The 21,850-nt window shown below is 32.4% G+C and overlaps 2 protein-coding genes and 1 long non-coding RNA gene across 3 annotated transcripts in view; 2 read left to right on the top strand and 1 right to left on the bottom strand.

The window, feature by feature from the left end:
- Nucleotides 1-21,850, bottom strand: part of LOC108737795 — a 198,204-nt gene that overhangs the window by 136,040 nt on the left and 40,314 nt on the right. The gene's annotated exons all lie outside the window — the stretch shown is intronic.
- On the top strand, nt 1,537-17,921 carry LOC108737792 (monocarboxylate transporter 9-like). The gene is made up of 8 exons (XM_025975573.1): nt 1,537-2,188; nt 6,020-6,290; nt 9,847-10,121; nt 10,965-11,228; nt 11,288-11,735; nt 14,209-14,400; nt 14,779-14,883; nt 17,802-17,921. Exons 1-8 carry the CDS (start codon nt 2,105-2,107, stop codon nt 17,840-17,842), a joined length of 1,680 nt encoding a protein of 559 aa, XP_025831358.1. The 5' UTR covers nt 1,537-2,104; the 3' UTR covers nt 17,843-17,921.
- LOC112904734 lies at nt 20,053-21,459 on the top strand. The gene is made up of 2 exons (XM_025975576.1): nt 20,053-20,291; nt 20,853-21,459. Exons 1-2 carry the CDS (start codon nt 20,060-20,062, stop codon nt 21,098-21,100), a joined length of 480 nt encoding a protein of 159 aa, XP_025831361.1. The 5' UTR covers nt 20,053-20,059; the 3' UTR covers nt 21,101-21,459.

A 21,850-nucleotide genomic window follows, 5' to 3' on the forward strand; every position in this document is an offset into this window, starting at 1 on the left:
GTACTGTGCAAAATCACTGTCCAATGCATCCCTTTTTTTATAAATTGGGCGGAATAGTGGCATCGTAATATATTTCTTAACTCAATTTATTGACTTATAAAGATATAGTACCTATAAATACGTCATGGCAAATTAAACAAAACTATAAAATGGATATTGTTTGCCGTTTTAATTAATATCTGCTTATTCATGCCATAATAAATTTTTATGACTTTTTAGTAACATTTTTAACATTTAAAATGAACAGATTAGAGTTTATCGATTATTAAATTCGATTATACCTACAAAACAAAACAATTAAATGAAATACATAATTGGTATCAGTTTTAAACGTATCTTGCAAAAATTAAATTACAAAATTGACATAAAAATTATACAATTGCAATATTCCGAAACAAAGTAAAACAAAATTTGAACAGCAAGTAATATACACCGTAACACCGTGAAATTGAACTTTACACACGGTAGGGTAAGTTCGTTTCATGCGAGTTGCTATGTAACGAAATAATGCAACGGATGCTCCCCCTCTACTCGACCACGTAGTCGAATTCGTAGTCGGGATCGCTTGAGCCGTGAGCGCGCTTCAATGCAACGTTCGTTACAGACAACTCAGGCATGTATAGTGTAACCCTAACAAAATGTATGAATGTATTTGTATGTGTTTGTGTATTCGTGCCTACACTCTATAGGATGTTTGTGTGTTTTAAGAAGTTTCACTTCAGTAACGTGTTGTATAATTACACGTATTTTTTTTTATAATCTTCCCTTTAGACATCTAGAGTATCTATTGTCTACTTTAAAATAATGTTAATTCTTCATAAATTTAAAACGGGGTCGTCCTGGTGGAACATCGTTACACCGACGTCCACGTTAGGTATAAAAAACATTAGCTAGTTCATGGTTGATTTTAGAAAATAGTTTAAAATACTCATAACTATCTTACGATTAGATGATTAGTTTTTTTGAAAAACATAATATTATTAAATTCAATTATGAAAATGAAACATAGAAAATAGAACGTCATTCTTAAGTCCTTAAAACATAAATATTAGGATTTTTACTTAAAGCATAATTTTTTGACAACGATAAGATTAAGACCTCAAAAATACTTAACAGAAATTGGATCAAATTTACCTTTTGCAAGTTTCCGCGTATCTATCTCTTATGACTGTCGTAGAGCGTCTGCGATACGGTGAAAAACGAATAAAGTGGAGCCTAATCTCACGATCAGCTACTAGGAGTCAGCATCGGTGCATTGCAATTAAAAATACCCACAATTAAAAAACGAGGACAACCCAGGATTAATTTTTCATAAGTTGAATCTATCATATTACAAGATTTAGTATGTGATAAAGAACAACTTATCTAAATTAAAATTCTTGCTGTTAAACTTGGATGGTTTCACGACTAGGACATGTGCTTTTTATTATTACGACTATTAAGATTATTACTTATTAGTGTTGTATATTCGCTCCCATAAAACAAGTTTCATGCTCACCAAAAATAGAAAATGAAATGGAACAGATCCAAACGAATAAATATACGTACACAGTCCAAAAAAGATCAACGTATATATTGCCTCGCAAAGGTCAAAAAATAAATTTAAATTGTGATGATAAAATAAATAAGTACGTCAACAAAAAAAAAATGGACAGTGCGATAAAGTGACGTGTAACTTTCGCGGATCGCAGAAATTTAGCAGTGAATTTAATTAACCACTTGAACATTTTTTTCGCGCAATGTATAAATTAGTCTCATGGTGTATGGTACATTGTAAACACCACAGTAAGAACACGCGTAAATACTATATTGGCACTTGACAATATCAACTTAACGATATCAGTGAGAATAGATTGAAACCGATTTTATTATTATTACTAAAGCCAGTTTTAGTGTCTTAGCAGTAATCGAAAGTTGATATCGCATCTTTGCGAACGCGATACAAAAAATCCAGAAGATGTTTGTACAAATAGTTTGTTGTTTAGTAGGTAGGTAAATAGTATTCCGGTGTAAACATTTTACACGGCATTCAAATCAAATAGAAAGATAAAACAACCGAAAAGGTTCAATGTGTTCGTTATAAAATCCAAAAAAAAAAATTAAAATGAGTAATAGTGCGGAAACAGTTTTGGTGCCCCCTGATGGAGGATGGGGTTGGATGATAGTCCTTGGAGTGGCAATTGTGCAGGTGAGTCATTTTATAATAATGATCAATCAATCACTTAATCACTGAAAACCTTTGTATATATTGGTATTATTATGAGCAATTCAAATGCATCGTAAAAAAATAAAATAAAATCATCTTCGCTAAAATACAAATTAGACAAAACTTCTTGATACCAACATTATATAAACATACATTTAAAACATTATACTGACAGTGAAATCACGAATATAAAAATGTGTAACCTTCCATAATTAGCGACAATTAAAATATTGTTTATTAAATAACTCAGAATACAAGCAGACCGTTCGACTGATGCGGTCCCTTTAATCATGTGCCTATCACATGTAGAATTTGCCATTGTCTACTGTCATCTTTATGTTTTTATTTACATCAAACAAGCCAATAAAAGCCATTGGCACAAAAGGAGTATTTTGCAATCAAATTCCTGGTTTCTACTTACATATACACACGAACAAGTTTTTTAATTTGATATAATTACATATATGTATAAAGGTCGTAAGATATCAATTTTTAAAAAACTGAGTAATTTTAATCCTCTTTTTTTAACGTTCCTTTTGATTTCCACTTTCCGCAAAAATAAATAAACGAGCAACGATGTAATATTTACAAAAAGTTTAAAAATGTACCCCAAATAACCTGAGCGAAGAATTAGGTATTTAGTACAAACCTATATAATCAATAGTTGGAGATAATGAAATATTAAATAACAGTATCAGAAGAAATAATTTTGTTCTTGCTTGCTTTTTATTTCCTTATCATCTAGTGCAAGTGGTTCTTTTGATGTGTAATCAGCAATTAAGGAGATAATTAAAGTAATTTCAAATCAATTAAAACTTATTATTTTTAAACATTATGGCGTAACACTACAATTTAGACATAGCTATCTAACAAGTAAAGTATGTTAAATCATTTGAATCGATATTTATCATCAGCTAATAAGAAACATGTAGCTTACAGCATTATATACATCGTTTGAAACCAAAAATGTCTGTTAGAACTTTTCGTAAAAACAATCTGAAAACGCTCCAATTCCTAGTTTTTTTTTAACATGTGTTTTGTTTACGTTATTCGACCCATTGACATAAAAAGGCTTGTTCTGCAACCACAAACGCTAAAGAAATCTAACTACACCACTTGACCTAATATCATAAGTGATTATTGGTTAATGAATAAATAAAGGAATCTATTCAAAAGTGTATTCATAAATGAACAGTTTTTATCAAAACCAGCCTGATTGCAGCATTGATTATCATGGGGTATTGTAGGCAGCGATTTCAAAACTCATATATGAAAATAACCTTTTTGATGTTAGGTTTTAATTTTCAAAATACTAAAACCTTCTTCGACTATGTTCATAAGCTTCATAAGTTTGACGCGCTTCATGATGATGAGATTTTCTTTAGCACCTTTTGTTGCAGAGCTGTAAACATTTTTATAACAAATGGTCGAACAACATGAGCAAAACACAATATCTAATAATCGTAAAACCTCTAAAAAACAAAAAAAAAAACGCACTAATGTACATAATTTATTCAAAATTATGTACATTAGTACGTTTTCAGTTAAATCCATATGTATATCGTTAATGAATACGTTCTCACATAAATGAATTAATTAATTTCGGAATTTCTGTCCTCATACAAAATTTTGTTTTGTTTTAATTATGATTACAGTTTATTAATTTATTGTTTCCCTAGACGAAAGGTGTACTCTATTATATTGTGTAGAGCAGCATTCCGCGATGTAATTGAATTCAATTACTGTTAACCACTCGAAATAATTTTCTAACCTATGATTGCAAAATCGTTATCAATTTACGGTTCAGATGGATAAGTTGTTATCATATGTAGGTAATCTTTTTAAATGGGCTTTCTGTGGCAATTAACTACAATATGAAAATGTCTATTACTGACATTATGAAAAATTTGTTGATGTAGAATATTAGAATAGATTGCTTTCAATAAAAATACTAATAAACACATATATTAATTGAACTCTCAAAACAGTTATTAGATGTCGATTTTCACAACAATAAAACAATAATGGTGCATAAAGATTTCGACAACAATAACCAACGATACATCCAATCGTAAAAGTTTAATGTACTGTAATAAATTCAATGATTATTTATTGTCGTTTTAATCGATTGAAGGGTATATTTTCTACGAAAAATAATTAATATGGTTATGGTTAAGCAGGACAATATACGACTTCATACTATTACCTACTTGAAAAACAAAATATGTAATGGATTCACTGCACTTACTTCAAGCCCCTTTTATCTTCCGTTAGTGCATAATTAAAAAAGGAAAAAAATAATTAAATAGAAAAATAAGACGACCTTATTAAATTAAATATTAAAATCCCCTTACACTGTACAACAACATGAAAACAATACAATTTTTTGTGAAGTTTACAAGAAGATTCCCACTAAAAGAAACACCTCAAATTTACATTCTCACTTTTAATTCTATGAATTACAGAAAATTAAAAAAAAGTTTAATAAATGCTCAAACGCCAGGCAAAGTAAGCATGGTTTCAAAGGGTCTAGTCTAATCGGCTAAAGACTGTGGAAAATGCCCCCAACTCTTTTGAAAATTTCCCTATTTCTAATAGTACCGTTTTTTGTCATTTACATTATGGTATATTTTTGAAATATTTTTAAAGAAAATTCAAATTTGCATAAGCCTTACAATTAAAAAAGAACTACAATTGTAAATTGTAGGTACGCCGCCGATGTTTATACATATTACCGGAAATGTATGAAATCTAGGAATTGTATACAATTCCTAGGAAATGTATGCAATTCCTATGAAATACTGTACACTATTCCGAGGCTATACAAGAAATGTATAAAATATTGTTTCGAAGATTTTTAAATACACACATATCCTGGGTATGTATACATTTCGTAGGAAGTGTATGAAATTTCGATATTGTTGTAGGAAATGTATAAAACGAATGCTTTCTGTGAATAAACTACTAACCTAACCAAACAATGACGCCACCAATGCATATGAATTTTTCGTATGTTGTAGAGGTGAATATGCTAATCATTTTGGTGTATATATATGTTGGTCGTAGAAATGATAATGAAGCATAGTTTGGCAGCATATGACATAAAATAGTCAATAATATGACAATCTGCCTGGAGATGCATATGTATTGGTGACGGTTAGGTAGATTTATGACAGATTGGAGTTTATGTAATGCCCCTGCTAGAGTATTTTATTCACAGAAAGCTTTAGTTTTATACATTTCCTAGTACAATACCGGAATTTCATACAATTCCTACAAATGTATACATTTATTAGGATATGTGTGTATTAAAAAATCTTTAAAACAATATTTTATACATTTCCTGTATAGCCTCGGAATTGTATACATTTCCTAGGAATCTCTGATAACATATATATGTATATAATGACAGTTATCGATATATTAATATAATTATCGACGTATCGACAGTTAAAGATAATTATCGATATTTATCAATAACTAAAATTAGTTATGGTCTAGGACTAGTCTCTAGTATGTCTATACAGTTTCGTAGGCTTTCGGAAGAGTTTTTGACAGGATTCAGGATTCTGGATTTTTTTGACGAATGGCGCGATGCAAACCCTGCATCCTGGGTTCAAGTCTAAAAGATTTGCAATTTCTTTTTGTATTTCTAAATCGTATTTTTGAAGATCTCTTTTATTTTGAAGATAATAACATTCGTGATCTGTGAAACGTTCCTATTGTTTTATTTTCAAATTAATTACGATGTTTCACATATGTTGTACCGTAAGGAGTTTTAGTTAACGACTTTTTTGTTTCTTACAATGACAGTTAAATGCTCGATCGATGGAACAATGTTTTGGATTAGTATTTGGGGACATGTTAGACGACCTGGGTGTTCGTACAACTGGAGCTACTGTGATAACAAGCACAATGGACATACTAATCAATTTTTCTGGTATCCTGACCGGACCTTTAATCAGAAAATTTTCATATCGTAAAGTTACCGCAGTTGGGGCGTTATATGTTGGAATCGGGCTTATTCTAACTACATTTGCCACAAATGTTTCTCATATAATAATCACGTACAGTATTATCAATGGTAAGTCTCAAACAGAATGTTTCGTCTTGAATAATATCAAAAATATGTATACCGATATTTCTAAAAAGTCATTGGGTGCTGTACGATGTCTGTTCAAAAAGTATTGCGAATTTTGAATTTCCGTGGGTTATGTATATTCGATTTTCGATTTTTTGTTGCGTTATGTTGGTTCTCATGTCTCTAACTTATACCGACAAGTTCGGCCATGTCAAATGTTCAGCTAATTTTTGACAGCTGCTTTTGCCTATTCCAAAAAACGGATCAAAGAATCAGTGGTACAAATTGATCTCAAAGGGCCGAGATGTGAACGATGAAAAGCGTGCCGGACGCCCCAGCATGTAAACAACAGACGAAAACATTAATGAAGTGAAGAAAATAGTATTGGCCAATTGTCGAATCACCGTTAGAGAAGTTGCTGAGGACCTAAACATATCGATTGATACCTGCCATTCGATTTTTACCAATGATTTGGGCACGAGACAGGTGAGACAGGTTGCCGCGACATTCGTACCAAAATTGCTCAATTTCGACAAAAAACAGCATCGCATTAATATTGCTAAGGAGCTATTCGACTCAGTCCGCGACAACCCAAATTTGCTCCAGAGGGTCATAACTCGTGACGAATCATGGGTTTATGGTTATGACGTGGAAACCAAAGCTCAATCATTCCAATGGAAGCTGCTGTACGAGCCAAGACAGAAAAAAACGCGCCAAATTAGCTCGAATGTGAAGGTTTTGCTTACAGTTATCTTGGATTGCAGGAGCGTGGTGCATCATAAGTTCTTGCCACATAGTAAAACGGTCAATAAGGAATATTACCTGAAAGTTATGCGCAATTTGAGCGAAGCAATTCGCCAGAAACGCCCAGATTTGTGGAAGAACAAAAATTGGCTTTTGCACCATGATAACACCCTTGCTCACACATCGCCGTAACCACCATATTGCCCAAATCTGCCCCCCTGTGACTTTTTTCTTGTTCCCAAAACTGAAGAGGCTCATGAAAGAACGACGCTACGCTACGATTGAGGGGATAGAGACGGCATCGAAGGAGGAGCTGAACAAGATCACAAAAAATAATTTTTTGAAGTGCTTCGGAGATTGGAAAAAACACAAGTGTTTAATATCCGGTGGAGATTGCTTTGAAGGGAACAAAATATATATTCATGAATAAATAAATAATTTTTGAAAAAACACAAAATTCGCGATACTTTTTGAACAGATCTCGTTAGAGACCCTCTCGCAAATTATTTTCTAATGACTTTTACGTTTACTAACCAACAACTTTAATAAACCAACTTCCTATTGACAATTAATTATCTCAAAAAACCCTCTGTGAATTTATTGGGAAAAATTATGAAAATCTTTGGTAAATGTACCTATTTTTCTTACCATATTTTATTATATCTGGGCAGTTTTTTAAATATTTAATATTATAATTAAGTAGTCATTGATCCAATGGTAATTATAAAGATATTTATATGTATATTGTAGGCTGAAATCTGATGTAAGTATTTATCTCAATAGCCTAACACGATTTTTAATTGTAACACTTTTTATCATTTACGTAATTATACCTGTATAATATCATAAAATCAGGTTTTAAATTAAATTATAGGAAAGCCGAAAGGTTATTTTTTCATGATATAATCAAAATTTATTTTTTCAAGGCAATACAAGCTACCAACACTTAACCACACAGTGTAATATTGTGTATCAGAAAATGAAATGTTACATAAAAATATAATTTTATCACTCAACACTTTATCTATTTCACGCTGCAATTAAATGGGCTAATACAAAAAATAGGAATACCGCTTAAGTATCCAATTGAAACAGAGATATGATAGATATTTATATTTTAAAAAATGCTTTTGAGTGCGTTATAATTATTATATTTACGTACTATAAAGTGAAATGTACATAATTAGTAATAATATACACAGATACTTCGTCATCAATAAGACAATGAATTCAGACAACGTCATAAAGCATTCGATGCTGATTAGTTTAACAAACAAATACATTTTAGGATGTGAATATCATTATAACTCTGTAACGTAATTAATAATAATTTTTTTTGAAAATATATATTTTCTTAAGCGTATTGACAATTTCAATTCTTTTATTTTCTATAAAAAGAAACGTGAAAGTGTAAATCATTTCAAAAAGTAATAATGAACAAAAAAGAAAACTGCCTTACAAATTAAAACAAAATTGTAAGCAAGCCAAAAGTTATTATACGTACAGTTTAGCATAGTAAGTAGACAATCTTTGTCAAATGTTACGAATTACTACAATTAGTAACAAATATCTACAGACGGTGACATAAGCCCACTTCTACTCTGAAATCTGGATTTTGTAGTTTGTATTTTTGTAATTCAATAAAAACAGCAAGGGCTGATCCGGAATATAAAACTAAAACAAACTGAAAACCTAGAGCACTGCAGAGGCATGAGAAAGTCTTATATATACTATAATACAATTCCTCTATCCTGAAGTAATTTATAGTTTACTTTCAAACAAACTTTTTAAAAGTTTGCGCACATCTTGCAATTCTGTTATTCTATTTATGGTGTTTCAAATTAAACTTGATTTTTTAAAGTTAAACGAAAAATTAGATGTATTGGCTATATCCCTATACATGTTCATAAACTATCTGCTTAAAATGATTTGAAGAACGATATATTTTATAGCTAAGGTACAACCATACGTTTTCGAAAAAGTTGTACCTAGTTAGAATTATGTGAATTATGTCGTAAGCAGTGTAGTATTTTAAAATTTAGATTTATTTATTTATTTTTATGGTAAAAGTGCAGTTTACGTTGCTATAGATAAATTGTTTTCGCTCAACAACACAACATAGTACATTCATACCATAATATACTGTAGGTAATTTTTATCGAAACGATCTACCGACTTCATCCTAAAGGATGCTAAAGGAAGATTTAAAATTCGCAATAACGCGAGTACGAATCCTCCGTATTATTAGGTGGAAAGTTACAATGAAATTATCGGACCTTAATTGCCACATCTCGTACATCATTTCTCAATACTTATAAGTAATCCACATTCTCATGATTTAATGTCGGACGGCCTTTTTATTAAGTATTTTTGCTTTAAATCGTTTTGTAAGTTTTGTTTATAACTTTCCCTGTGCTTGTTACAATGATCTATTTGCATTTTTACTAGTTTAGTCCATTCTTCTTTTCAAAACACGACTCTTGGTTTCGAGTGTCCAGGCAGCAAACAACAAAAAAACATTTGAACCAGAGCTGTATATGTATACATATAACCATGCAAGGTTCCAATCTCTCGAATGTTACAAGTTGAATGAATGATAGCTGTTTGCTGCTAGCAGACGGGTCACGGGACAGACCTCTTTGATATTTGATAGAACCACTCAAATAAAATCGACAAACTGGCCAATCGCGTCCAACAATTTTAAATTGCCACCGTCATTTACTATGCGCTATAGACATTAGGTTGTTAGGAACTAAAGCTATTGTATTAGGTCATTAGTTAATAGATTATTATAATAATTATATAATTTTTGTAGGTCTCGGTGCAGGCTTGACGACTTCTTCGACTTTTGTAGCCCTTAATCGGTATTTCGTGAAAAAGCGTGGAAGGGCTTTCGGTTATTCTGTAGCCGGATCAGCACTTGGAATGGTTCTAATACCTCAAGCAGCCCAGATTCTGTTACACCATTACGGATTCCGCGGAGCGATCCTCATTATGGGAGGCTTTTCACTTCACGCTCTTGTTGGAGCTTGCTTACTCCAACCAGCCGAATGGCATTATGTTCCTTTAGAACAGGAATCGCAGAAAAAGGTAAGTACAAATGTTTCTCAGAACACAAAACAACTTAATTAGTAGACAATTGCTATTATCTGTTCACATCTCATTTGCTTATACGTTTCACTTCCATTGTAACAATATTTTCATAGTTAGTGTCGCTCATTGCCAGAATTCAATCAGTTGTATCTAGAGATGTACCGGATAGTGATTTTGTCGGGTGTCGGATAAACACTCCGGTTCAAGTTTTCGTTCTGGCGGACTTTTCATTAAATACCACCCTCACCAACATCCCCAACCACATTCAGTCTCGTTCAAAAGTCGTTAAAATGCTAAACCAATGAAATTTTAATTCTTGGCTGGCGGATTTTCAACAATAGGATTAAATTGAAACCGTTGAAACGAGTTTATAATGTTCATTGTATAATAGTTCGGCCTTACTGATGTATTCATGTTCATGAGAAAAATTAAATACAAGAACTAGAAACAACAAATAATTTAGTATAGTTATCAATAAATAATAGAACAGACGACCTATCTCAATCCTAATTTTAATTTGTATTAGGTTTTTTTTTTATTGCTAGTATTTATTTTTCTTTTTTCAACCCGCACTGGCGGTACGCGACGTCATTATTCGATACCCGGCTGGATCTTAAAAATGGTCTGGATCCAAACTGGGTACCCGGCTCATCTCTAGTTTATCATTATTTTACCAAATCGTAAATAAAAAAACTTTGTGTGTTGGCCGAAAATAGAATCCGGGCAAACAGCGGTTTTACTGAAAATTGTACTGCTTTTCCAACTGATCGTTCTAAAAATAAATTTAATGGCAATAATTTTATGACGTTGAAATTATTAAATGTGTCCTTTTTTTCATAGCCGATGGAAACGATTGCAGAAGAAGAAGGCGATGATGAAGAAGCGCAAACCAGAATTTTATTAAATACAGATTTAGGTCGCGTACCCAAAAATGCGAGTGAAAATACGTTTAAAGATTTTGACACCTTCCAAACGAAATTTAGAAAAAGCGCATCAACGAAAAGTTTTGAAGGTTCGAGGATAAAGAATAGTGGTAGCGACCAGGATATGTCAGCTTATGGTCAAATGGACTTAACGGGATCAACAACGTTTTTAAATTTTGAGGTAAAGTTCGATTGTTTTTTATCCAGTGTAACATGGTTTGTTAACTTTATCTTCGACAGAGTGCAGATGATTTGAAAGTTGTGAAGAAACCTCGAAAACGTCACCACAGTGTCGCTGCGATGGATGCATCGGTAAAACCGGAACGTACTATTAAAGACGTTGTTCTGTCGCCAGAATTTCAAAAATTAAAGGAAAAGAAAAAGACTTCGATTTGGCAGAAGGTTCACAGCTTCATGGATTTTGATATTCTTCATGATCCCGTCTACGTCAACTTAGTTATAGGCTTGTCACTTTTCTACTCATCCGAAGGAAACTTTAAGACTGTGATACCGTTCTTCTTTAGAAACTTAGGATACGATACAAAAGGAGTTGCCCTATTCTTATCAGTTCAATCCTTTACCGACATCTGTGCTAGACTTATTTTACCCTCAGTACTCGACAGATTTAATTTTACGAAAAGACAGCTCTTTTGGGTAGGACTATTATTACTAGCATTGTCTAGAGGAGGTAAGTTTATGGAAACATACATAATCACTACATAGTATAAAACAAAGTCGCTTTCCCACTGTCTGTCCCTATGTATGCTTAAATCTTTAAAACTACGCAACGGATTTTGATGCGGTTTCTTTTAAAAGATAGAGTGATTCAAGAGGAAGGTTTATATGTATAATACATGCATAATATAGTACGGAAACACTGACAATTTTAGAGGTTTCTAATGTGATGTCGTAAATAAACACATTTTTTGCGCTTACATTGCAAACGCTGGCTGAACCTTACGAGATAGATCAAAATAATGTACTACAATACTGTACATCTTTAAAGGGTCTACAAAAAAGTCCGAGATGGTACATGTCTATCTCTTAGAGATAACCCACAATAACCAGTTTTATCCTTTAGTTTTTATGAGGAATAATGACTTATTTACGAAGCGATTGTAGGCAATACAGCATTAATTCTTATCCAATTAAGTACTTTTAAATACATTGTACATTTAAGATAGATCAATATGGCCCTTTACAGCATGTAATTTAAATGAATATTTTCGAAGATATTACAGACTTAAAATACATAGCGGCTCGGCGGTACCGGGCGGGAGGCCGGTTTCTATTGTCTAATGACAAAAAATTGTGAATGTTGTATATAAAGACATTCTGTAGTATATTTAGTATGTTCAGGGGGTATCTTTTGAAGATTTCCCCTTCTCGATAATAATCTAAACAAAACAAAAATATACATATTTAGTATCAGCATTGCACCCGTGCGAATAAAATACTATTGCTAATAAAAACATTAAGCTCTTGAGTTAAACTTATCGAAATTACCACGACAGTAGCGCAATACAAAGTCGCATTGGAGTCGCTGAATTCAAATCTGCGGTCAATTTAACCCCAGCACGTCAGACTTTGAGCATAATCTCCGAAAACACTTCAAAATCCGCTAAAACTATTAATCATTAAAATTCCAAACGATTTTAAATCTAAAACCCGTAACTAATCAACTCTTCTATTAAATGTATAATTTCACAATCCTTTAAATCTCTATCCTTAAAACTTTATGAGGTTCTGACCCTATAACCCTATATCCACGTAATCAGAATACTGAAATAGTATTAGGTACTGAATCTCTCGTCGTGAAACTATTTGTGTAGTGTATAGTCGCAAGGCCCCCCGCAATATCAAATTTGGTTCTCTTCCCCTACCCTGACAAAATATAAAATATAGGTATAAATTTTGGTTATACTCTTATTGGTTTTCTACTTTAATCTAAAAACGCTCAGGACTTTTAGCTCCCCCTTAGCAATTCTTTTGATAATTTCATTTCCAAAATACTAACACAGTTATAGTGTTTACTTAGTGGTGTAAATTCTGAATTAAAAGTGCAATTTTGAAATCAAAAAGAATTTTTCTTTGGTATTATTTTGTTGATATTAACGATGTAAGTACTGAATTTAAAATCTGTAACAAAATATTCGCGAAAGGGGCGTACAACCACTGCATTAAAGAGTCACCTAAACTTATTACACATCCGCTTCCGCATCTGCTTCCGTTTCCGCTTCCGCAAAAATTTACTGTTTACTTCTGTTTCCGCTTCTGCTTCCGCTATGACACTACCGTTGCATCAGTAATTCTAGGTAGTAAATAAATCACAAGTCAAGCCGAACCGGAAATATAGAATTACATCGCCATTTAATGATTTCTAATATTTAATCGCGATCTTCGATCCACATGGGAACTTTTATAAATTGTTGACCGAGAGTTTAATGTTCTTTATAATTTTGTTTGTGTAATATAGGCTGCATCGTACAAGGTGTAACAGAAATAACATCCGAGCTTTGAAAAAGGTAAACTAAATGCAATAAACAATCAAACAGCGTAGTTAAGGGCAAAAATTATTTTTAAAAAAATCACAATAATGTACAATCCTAAGACGGTTCCGTGCGCGAATTAGCAGCATAAGTGTCTACCGAATAGCGTAGTGCGATAAAAACTCTGCAACTACATGGATGGAGAATGTAAACAATATCGATTATAGAAAGGTGATTAAGTGCAGCGTTGCGGACCGTATTTCTTTACCAGGGCCGGGATTGAATTTACCTGTACTTTCAACTGTTTTTATAGAAAACGATAAATTTTCGGACATACAAATATTTACTTAATTTTCGTGTTTTATAGTGCTCTATAACTTCCTGCAAGCTCGGCACTTATTTCTGTTACACCCTGTATATTTACGATCAGTTTGGCAAGTATAGTCCTATGTAAGGGTAAAGTTCTTGTCAAGCATGTACAATAGGTACTACAGTAACCAGATATAATTTAGTAGATAGGAATTATACTATACCTGTTATCTGATAGTTATACGAATTAAAAAATGTTACTATTTAAACTTATTGTATAAAAGTCACTCACTTATTCGTATTAGAAGTGTACTTTTAGTTCAAAGCCCCGTATAATACATTAAAATTAGTCACTTATTTTAGTTATGGCTCTCCAAACAGAATTTATACCAATGATAATCGTTCTTGCTGTGGCTGGAATTATTAGAGGTTTCGTGTTCATAAACTTTCTTATAACAATATCGGAAGTAGTTCCTATTGAAAAATTCCCAGCCGCTATGGGATTACATATGGTAATACGAGGATTTTTTGTAATATTCCTGGGCCCCCCTCTCGGTAAGTATATTCATCAAAAACAAACAATAAGTGATTATAAAAACAATAAAATAATTAAGGACTATACTAATTGAATAAAAAAAAGATCAGAAATCGATTAAGCAAAAAAATTAAAAATATAGATTAACAGTCGAATTGACTGGATTTTTAGTACGTTTTAGGCCTTATTCTTCTGATTAGATTCTATGCATATGAAGTCCTAATGTCAATTAGGTATATTCATATTATGTGTATATTTATTATTTTACTATTTACTGTGGAACTCCAACTCTTTGGGACTACTGGTCGGAATTTCAGATACAATATACTGAAAATCTAGTCAATTCGGGTTTTCGAATTTTTAAAAAACGAATCACAATTAATTTGATTTTTTTTTAGGATACATTCGTGATGCAACGGGAAGCTATAAGATATGCATCTTTTCACAATGTGTATTATTAATAATAGCTTTTATTGCATGGAGTATTGAATTCTTTTTGCGAAGTAAAAAGGCAAAGGCCACTGCAGCATTAGAAGACTCCTAATAGTCTAGTTTTTTTTAATTGTTCCCACATTTTAATCAAAATATTTTATACAACAATAAACCAAAGATTATATACTTTGTTTCGTTTATTATTTCGTACAAGGTGTATTCCAGAGTATGCAGTGTATTTATATTCTTCTATAATACTAGGTAATTTTCGCAGTATGCTGCAAGATGAAATGGGGCTAAACAATAAGAGTCCTGAATCGGGGAAGAATGGAGCTTCGCTAGCCTTCGGCTTACTTCGCCTCAATAAATTATAAGGGATGCAGTATTTATAAGAAATAGCAAACCTAAGTTATTTATTTTGAAAAATTAAGAATTCAGTTTAATTTGATTATTATTAAATAACCCTTTCGTTAAACTTAAACTACGTNATATGTCGAGGAGAACTAAAATAAGTTCAAAATGGCCACCGATATCTGGTAATTTCCATATACAACTGACTTTATCAATAATACATATTAAAATGAAGGTCGTGGATCAAATCCCATCTGACAGGAATCGCAAATTCAGCTTGAAATATCGGCAGCTGGGGCCTTCAAATGCAACTTAAAATTGCTGCAGTTTGCGTCATTTTATTTGAGGTTTTTGAACCGATATTTTAAGATGAATTGTTGAATCCCGGCTGTCGGGATTTAATCCACTGCCTGAAATTAAAATATCAGGCCAAAAATTTTTAATATTGTTTTCCAAAGGTGCTTAAAAGTTCAAATTCATGATTATATGCTCTTAATTCTCTCATTAAGGTATGATTAGAATCAGGAGGGAACATTGGACGGCATGGTACGGGAAAATTAAAAAATATGCAACCGCATCTTAAAAATTAGCCGCGACCAGTTGAGGGACGTCGAAACTTGAATTTTTCATTGTTCCGAGTACATTTCGAATACATCAGAGTTTATAGAAAAGGTAGTTAAAAACTAAAGAGCTCCGAATGGTGAGTTTGCGAGTGCCGGATAATCGTGTACCCAGCATTACCTGTGCCTAGCACCTGACAAAATCAGTACGGTTAATGGTTTATGACTTCGTTTTGACGAGTTTTCCATTAAATACCACCCTCACTAACGTCCCCTTCAAAAAGTCTGTACTTATGTGATTTTGATTAACACAAACATTTTAAAATTATTGCAACTGAAATTTATTTGATCATTTAACCAACCGGAATTGTTAACTTTTAAAACGCTTCTGTTCCCGTGTGTTATGTATTGTTTATTACTATTACCAAAAGTAGTGAAAATGAAAAAAGCACCAAGGGAAACCATAACTTCGATGGGTCGTAATTTTTCAGGCTTATTCATGCAGATGTTTAATTATTACTTTTAGAGATTCGCCGAATGTAAGCATTATTTTAACATTTACATATTAAAAATTAAAAAGGGGAGAAGGAGTAATCAAAGGAAATGTGATGTTCGTTGTTCATCAATTTTATTTTAATGTTTTGGCAATTCTTAAAATTTCTCATTACGATAGAAAGTCATTCTCATTGTTATTTTTAATCACAAAAAAATTGTTTATATGGGAATAGGGATGAGAAGTCATATTTGTTAGAGGGGTCGCTGAAAGTGTGACTTAACGTGACGAAGGGGTAAAGTCAAATTCTGAATGATGCATTTTATGGATGACGATTTGGAAAAGTAACTTTTTTGGCATTAACAGGTTAGTACTCAAAATTATGTGCTTATTAATAACGTTCTCCTAGTTTTGAGAAAATCAAAACATTAGCGACAAACTGGCCAATAATTTTTGAATCATTGTACTTCTTAGTTCGTTTTTTATTCTATTCAATTTGGAGAAGGAGCGTTCTCCATTGCAGTCAATTACCATCATGCTTAGAAAGATTCTCAATGCACTTTCTACATTTAGAATTGTTTTTAGTTTTGTTTTGTAATTATTGGTTAATTTGCTCAATATAAATATATATAATTATCGGGTTTCGGTTGGCGGATGAATCTGGCAGCAATTAGGGGGCTACCTTCAAACGTGGGGCCCTGATGGGTACTTGCCCAGAGTGGCCAATAGAAAAGCTGGGCCTGGTTCTAATATGACGAAATTTAGCAATTATAGTATAAATCGATTGAACATTCCAATTGTGGGGACTAGAATGAAAAAAGGTAGTGAGAAATAAAAAAATGATTGACAGGAAAATTTGAATAGGTTTAATGGCACTAATATAAGGCTAAAAGTCGACTTTAACTAATGTTTGCTTCAACAAACAAGTCAAGAATTTGATTGAAAGGTAGCGTGTGTACGTCTAATAGTCGTTATTTTGCGAGGTGTAAAGACCTTAGCAGCCAAATTACGTAGTTAACGCATGCTTCACTAATCACAAACCTAATGAGGGAAAAGAAGGAAAAAACAACTAATGTAAATGTTCAATAACCGTAGCTTGGAAGACTTATAGGGCTAGAATCAACTGTGCATGTTCCACGAATCGAAAACATGCCGCTTTTGGGGTAATTTGATCTACAATGTTGTAATATCTCCCATAAAACGTGTACCTTTCAAAGTGTAGTTTTTAAAGAACATCTATGAATTTTTGATATAAAATAAGGGTTATTATTTTGATTATTCTTCTTGAGATCCTATTTCAGCCATTATGTTTTCCTTTTTATCATTACCTTCCCTTCTTCTTATTCTATTGTTTACTGAATTATCATAGATAGTATTGAGTGGAACGTCTGGACATTGACTGTTTCAATAAATAATCTGTTAACTAGATAAATGTTCTACTGATCTAATACGCTTTAGTGAAAAGCCCTGACCTTTTATTTAACTAATGAATAAAAACTATTTACTCAAACAATAATTCAATTATAATTAATAAATAAATTAATTATNGCTTTTATTGCATGGAGTATTGAATTCTTTTTGCGAAGTAAAAAGGCAAAGGCCACTGCAGCATTAGAAGACTCCTAATAGTCTAGTTTTTTTTAATTGTTCCCACATTTTAATCAAAATATTTTATACAACAATAAACCAAAGATTATATACTTTGTTTCGTTTATTATTTCGTACAAGGTGTATTCCAGAGTATGCAGTGTATTTATATTCTTCTATAATACTAGGTAATTTTCGCAGTATGCTGCAAGATGAAATGGGGCTAAACAATAAGAGTCCTGAATCGGGGAAGAATGGAGCTTCGCTAGCCTTCGGCTTACTTCGCCTCAATAAATTATAAGGGATGCAGTATTTATAAGAAATAGCAAACCTAAGTTATTTATTTTGAAAAATTAAGAATTCAGTTTAATTTGATTATTATTAAATAACCCTTTCGTTAAACTTAAACTACGTTAAAATTTATATGTATAATACACTTTATTACATTATTAATTTATCATTAACAAAAATTTTTAATATTGTTTTCCAAAGGTGCTTAAAAGTTCAAATTCATGATTATATGCTCTTAATTCTCTCATTAAGGTATGATTAGAATCAGGAGGGAACATTGGACGGCATGGTACTGGAAAATTAAAAAATATGCAACCGCATCTTAAAAATTAGCCGCGACCAGTTGAGGGACGTCGAAACTTGAATTTTTCATTGTTCCGAGTACATTTCGAATACATCAGAGTTTATAGAAAAGGTAGTTAAAAACTAAAGAGCTCCGAATGGTGAGTTTGCGAGTGCCGGATAATCGTGTACCCAGCATTACCTGTGCCTAGCACCTGACAAAATCAGTACGGTTAATGGTTTATGACTTCGTTTTGACGAGTTTTCCATTAAATACCACCCTCACTAACGTCCCCTTCAAAAAGTCTGTACTTATGTGATTTTGATTAACACAAACATTTTAAAATTATTGCAACTGAAATTTATTTGATCATTTAACCAACCGGAATTGTTAACTTTTAAAACGCTTCTGTTCCCGTGTGTTATGTATTGTTTATTACTATTACCAAAAGTAGTGAAAATGAAAAAAGCACCAAGGGAAACCATAACTTCGATGGGTCGTAATTTTTCAGGCTTATTCATGCAGATGTTTAATTATTACTTTTAGAGATTCGCCGAATGTAAGCATTATTTTAACATTTACATATTAAAAATTAAAAAGGGGAGAAGGAGTAATCAAAGGAAATGTGATGTTCGTTGTTCATCAATTTTATTTTAATTTTTTTCTTAACCACCTCTCGTAAAAGTAAATTTGTAAAAAAAAATAGCAACACTTGGAATTTACAAATAATTTATTATAACCACTATAATTATTTCCACACACTGTGCCTTCTTCAGGTGGTGAAGATATATCAGATATCATATATCTCAAGTGGAGAAATATGGAGTTACATTACTTGAAAGCTTCATCGATTCAAGTAAATTTGTGTACAATAAATCGTTTGTAGATGGGTGGACTAGCTTTTGCGACGTAATATTTATTAGGGGGACGTTGAAAGTTTGAGTTAACGTGACGAAGGGGGAGAGATGGCTCCAAAATGGTGAAATTCTGAAGACGATCCCCTTGTGTAACCATCTTTTATTTAATAGTCAACAACATACACAGATACACAAATCTGAGTAGGATTGCCATCTTTTTGTTAATTGTAAATCGGTCCTGGGGGTGTTTTTTTGAGGATCACACATTTTACTATAATTGTTTTTTCAAAGATCCTATGCTATACTATGATTTAGATTTTAGATTAAAAGAAAAAATGCTATAAGATTAAAACTTTGTAATACCGTTTGGTATTATGACGAAATACTATAGCTGTCAAGAACCAATAACAAAAGTATTGAAACATACAAATTCTAAGTAAAAAAATAAGTAAGCAATAAGTCTTAATATTTATCAACAGATGGCAGGACATATTTTGATTTCATGTTTCTAGCAGCTTTTCTGAATTGAATAATATAAGTATCTATGACAATCATAGGAAAATCGGTCTTTTTTTAATGCTGGCGGGTGCCCGGCTTTATTTATGAAAAACTGGCCTGGTAGCAATCCTAAATCTGAGTAAAGTATCTATCGGGTTGTTCGGAAAGTCATTTCGTTTTTTCCCGACAGAGGATTTAATTGTATTCTTTTGCACCCAACTTCACATTTAAGCCGTATAATTTTTATATGCTTTGAGAGCTCATATAGCAAGGCTTGTGTGTGAAAAATTCCAATTAATTCTACGCAGTAGTTNTGTGTCTTTGGTGATGGGAATGGGAATCTCTTATGCGGCAGAACTTAACTTCTTACTTATGGTACCATTTGTATTATACGAAATGGCTAAATTCGAGAGGAAAGATGTCGCCATGGTGATGTCAATTCAATCAGCGTTTGACATCTTCGGAAGGCTGGCATTACCAATTCTTTCCCATAAGAGTGGATGGCACCCAAGATTAATGTATGCCATTACTTTAATTGGATCTTCAATAGCAAGAACTAGTAAGTATCAAAATGGGATAAAATCAAGACTGGTTGGACACGCATCCCCACTCTTTTCTAACCTGAGCTAATCCTCTCATGTTACTAAAACTAGAACATCTCACATCAACTCCTGTTTCTGCCTTTAATATGTCTCTGACTAGACCTTTATGCCTGAAGAGGCGTCCTACCAACGTATCTCACCTATTATTGACTTCCATATAGTCCTCTGCTACCCTATCTTTTCTAATACCTCTTAATTTCTAACCCTCTCTATCTACGGTATCCTCATCATTCTTTTTCTTTTCCCTTGCGCCCACTGTCCATGTTTCACACTTTAACAATTTTTTTAGAATTTCTGAATTAACCGTTCACGAGCATAGAAGTGACTTTTCTTTTTATTGAAGGCGACTAAACTCTGTCCTATCCTCTGATTTATATCCCTACTTGTATTTCCATCCTGTTATCTGATTTCCCAAAATAGAATGTACATATCACATAAACAAAATATTTTGAAAATGTTGTAGAACGATTAGGACCCGATTTTTATTTGAAATTTTAACCAACTTTTTTTTGTTGCAGTTTTAGCAATTTTCTGTGATACTGGATACGTGGTATTAGCTTGTAGTGCGTTATGGGGTTTATCAAAAGGTGGAAAGGCAGTTTTTCAGTCATTAGTTTTACCAAAATACGTTCCATATGAAAAACTGGCCACTGCATTTGGAGTACAAATGATGATTAACGGATTTTTATCCTTAATAATTGGTCCATTTATAGGTAACAATCAATTAACCATAATTCTCATTGACAGTCCTGGAGATGCAGGATAGTTAATTATTCAATATGCTAGTCATTATTCATCATAATTTGCATTTTAATAATTGCATTTTTTCAAAAAAAGAACATAATAATAATATTTCAGAAAATTTGCATATTCCAGCAAGCAGAATTGATTTTACAGTCTTCTTTATTTACTAAACAACTTGTTTGTATATAAACTTCTACCTCAATACTTCAAATAAAAGAATTTCAGACTTTTATGAATGCGACACTTTCAAACTAGTTCGTAACATATTGATCGAAATTAAATTTTAAACAGAGATTTAATAATAATTATAATGAATACATGCTACTGAACATAGTGATGGTTTTTGCCTAAAATAAATACTAAAAATTCGAAGAAAATAAGAACCTATTTGTTTGTTTTACTAAATTTTAATTATACTACAGAAAGGGTAAAAATGCTGTTCAAGCCAGAAAGAAATTGACTGATGTGTATGGAGAAAGTGTGTTTACAGTACGCCAGTGCCAGAACTGGTTCGCTAAATTTCGATCAGATCAGATGATAAAGACGCGATAAAGGCATTAGTTGCGATTCGCTTCTCAAACGTCACGAAAATGATCCGTTTTTGAAGCGCATCATCACTGGGGACGAAAAATGGGTTGTATACAACAACGTCAAATGCAAGAGGTCATGGAGCAAAAAAGATGAACCGGCTCAAACCATTTCCAAAGCCGATATTCAACAAAAAAAGGTGATGCTGTCTGTTTGGTGGGATTTTAAAGGAATCGTTTTTTTT

This window comes from Agrilus planipennis, unplaced genomic scaffold (genome assembly GCF_000699045.2).
Source record: "Agrilus planipennis isolate EAB-ADULT unplaced genomic scaffold, Apla_2.0 scaffold183, whole genome shotgun sequence".
NCBI classification, from domain to species: Eukaryota; Metazoa; Arthropoda; class Insecta; order Coleoptera; family Buprestidae; genus Agrilus; species Agrilus planipennis.

Bases quoted from the DNA above. Each gene is read 5' to 3' on its own strand.
- LOC112904734 (XM_025975576.1), top strand. From the start codon at position 20,060: ATGGGAATGGGAATCTCTTATGCGGCAGAACTTAACTTCTTACTTATG. The intron at 20,292-20,852 runs GTAAGTATCAAA...TTTTTGTTGCAG, and splicing joins ATCTTCAATAGCAAGAACTA to TTTTAGCAATTTTCTGTGAT.
- LOC108737792 (XM_025975573.1), top strand. From the start codon at position 2,105: ATGAGTAATAGTGCGGAAACAGTTTTGGTGCCCCCTGATGGAGGATGG. The intron at 10,122-10,964 runs GTAAGTACAAAT...TTTTTTTCATAG, and splicing joins AACAGGAATCGCAGAAAAAG to CCGATGGAAACGATTGCAGA. The intron at 14,401-14,778 runs GTAAGTATATTC...ATTTTTTTTTAG, and splicing joins ATTCCTGGGCCCCCCTCTCG to GATACATTCGTGATGCAACG.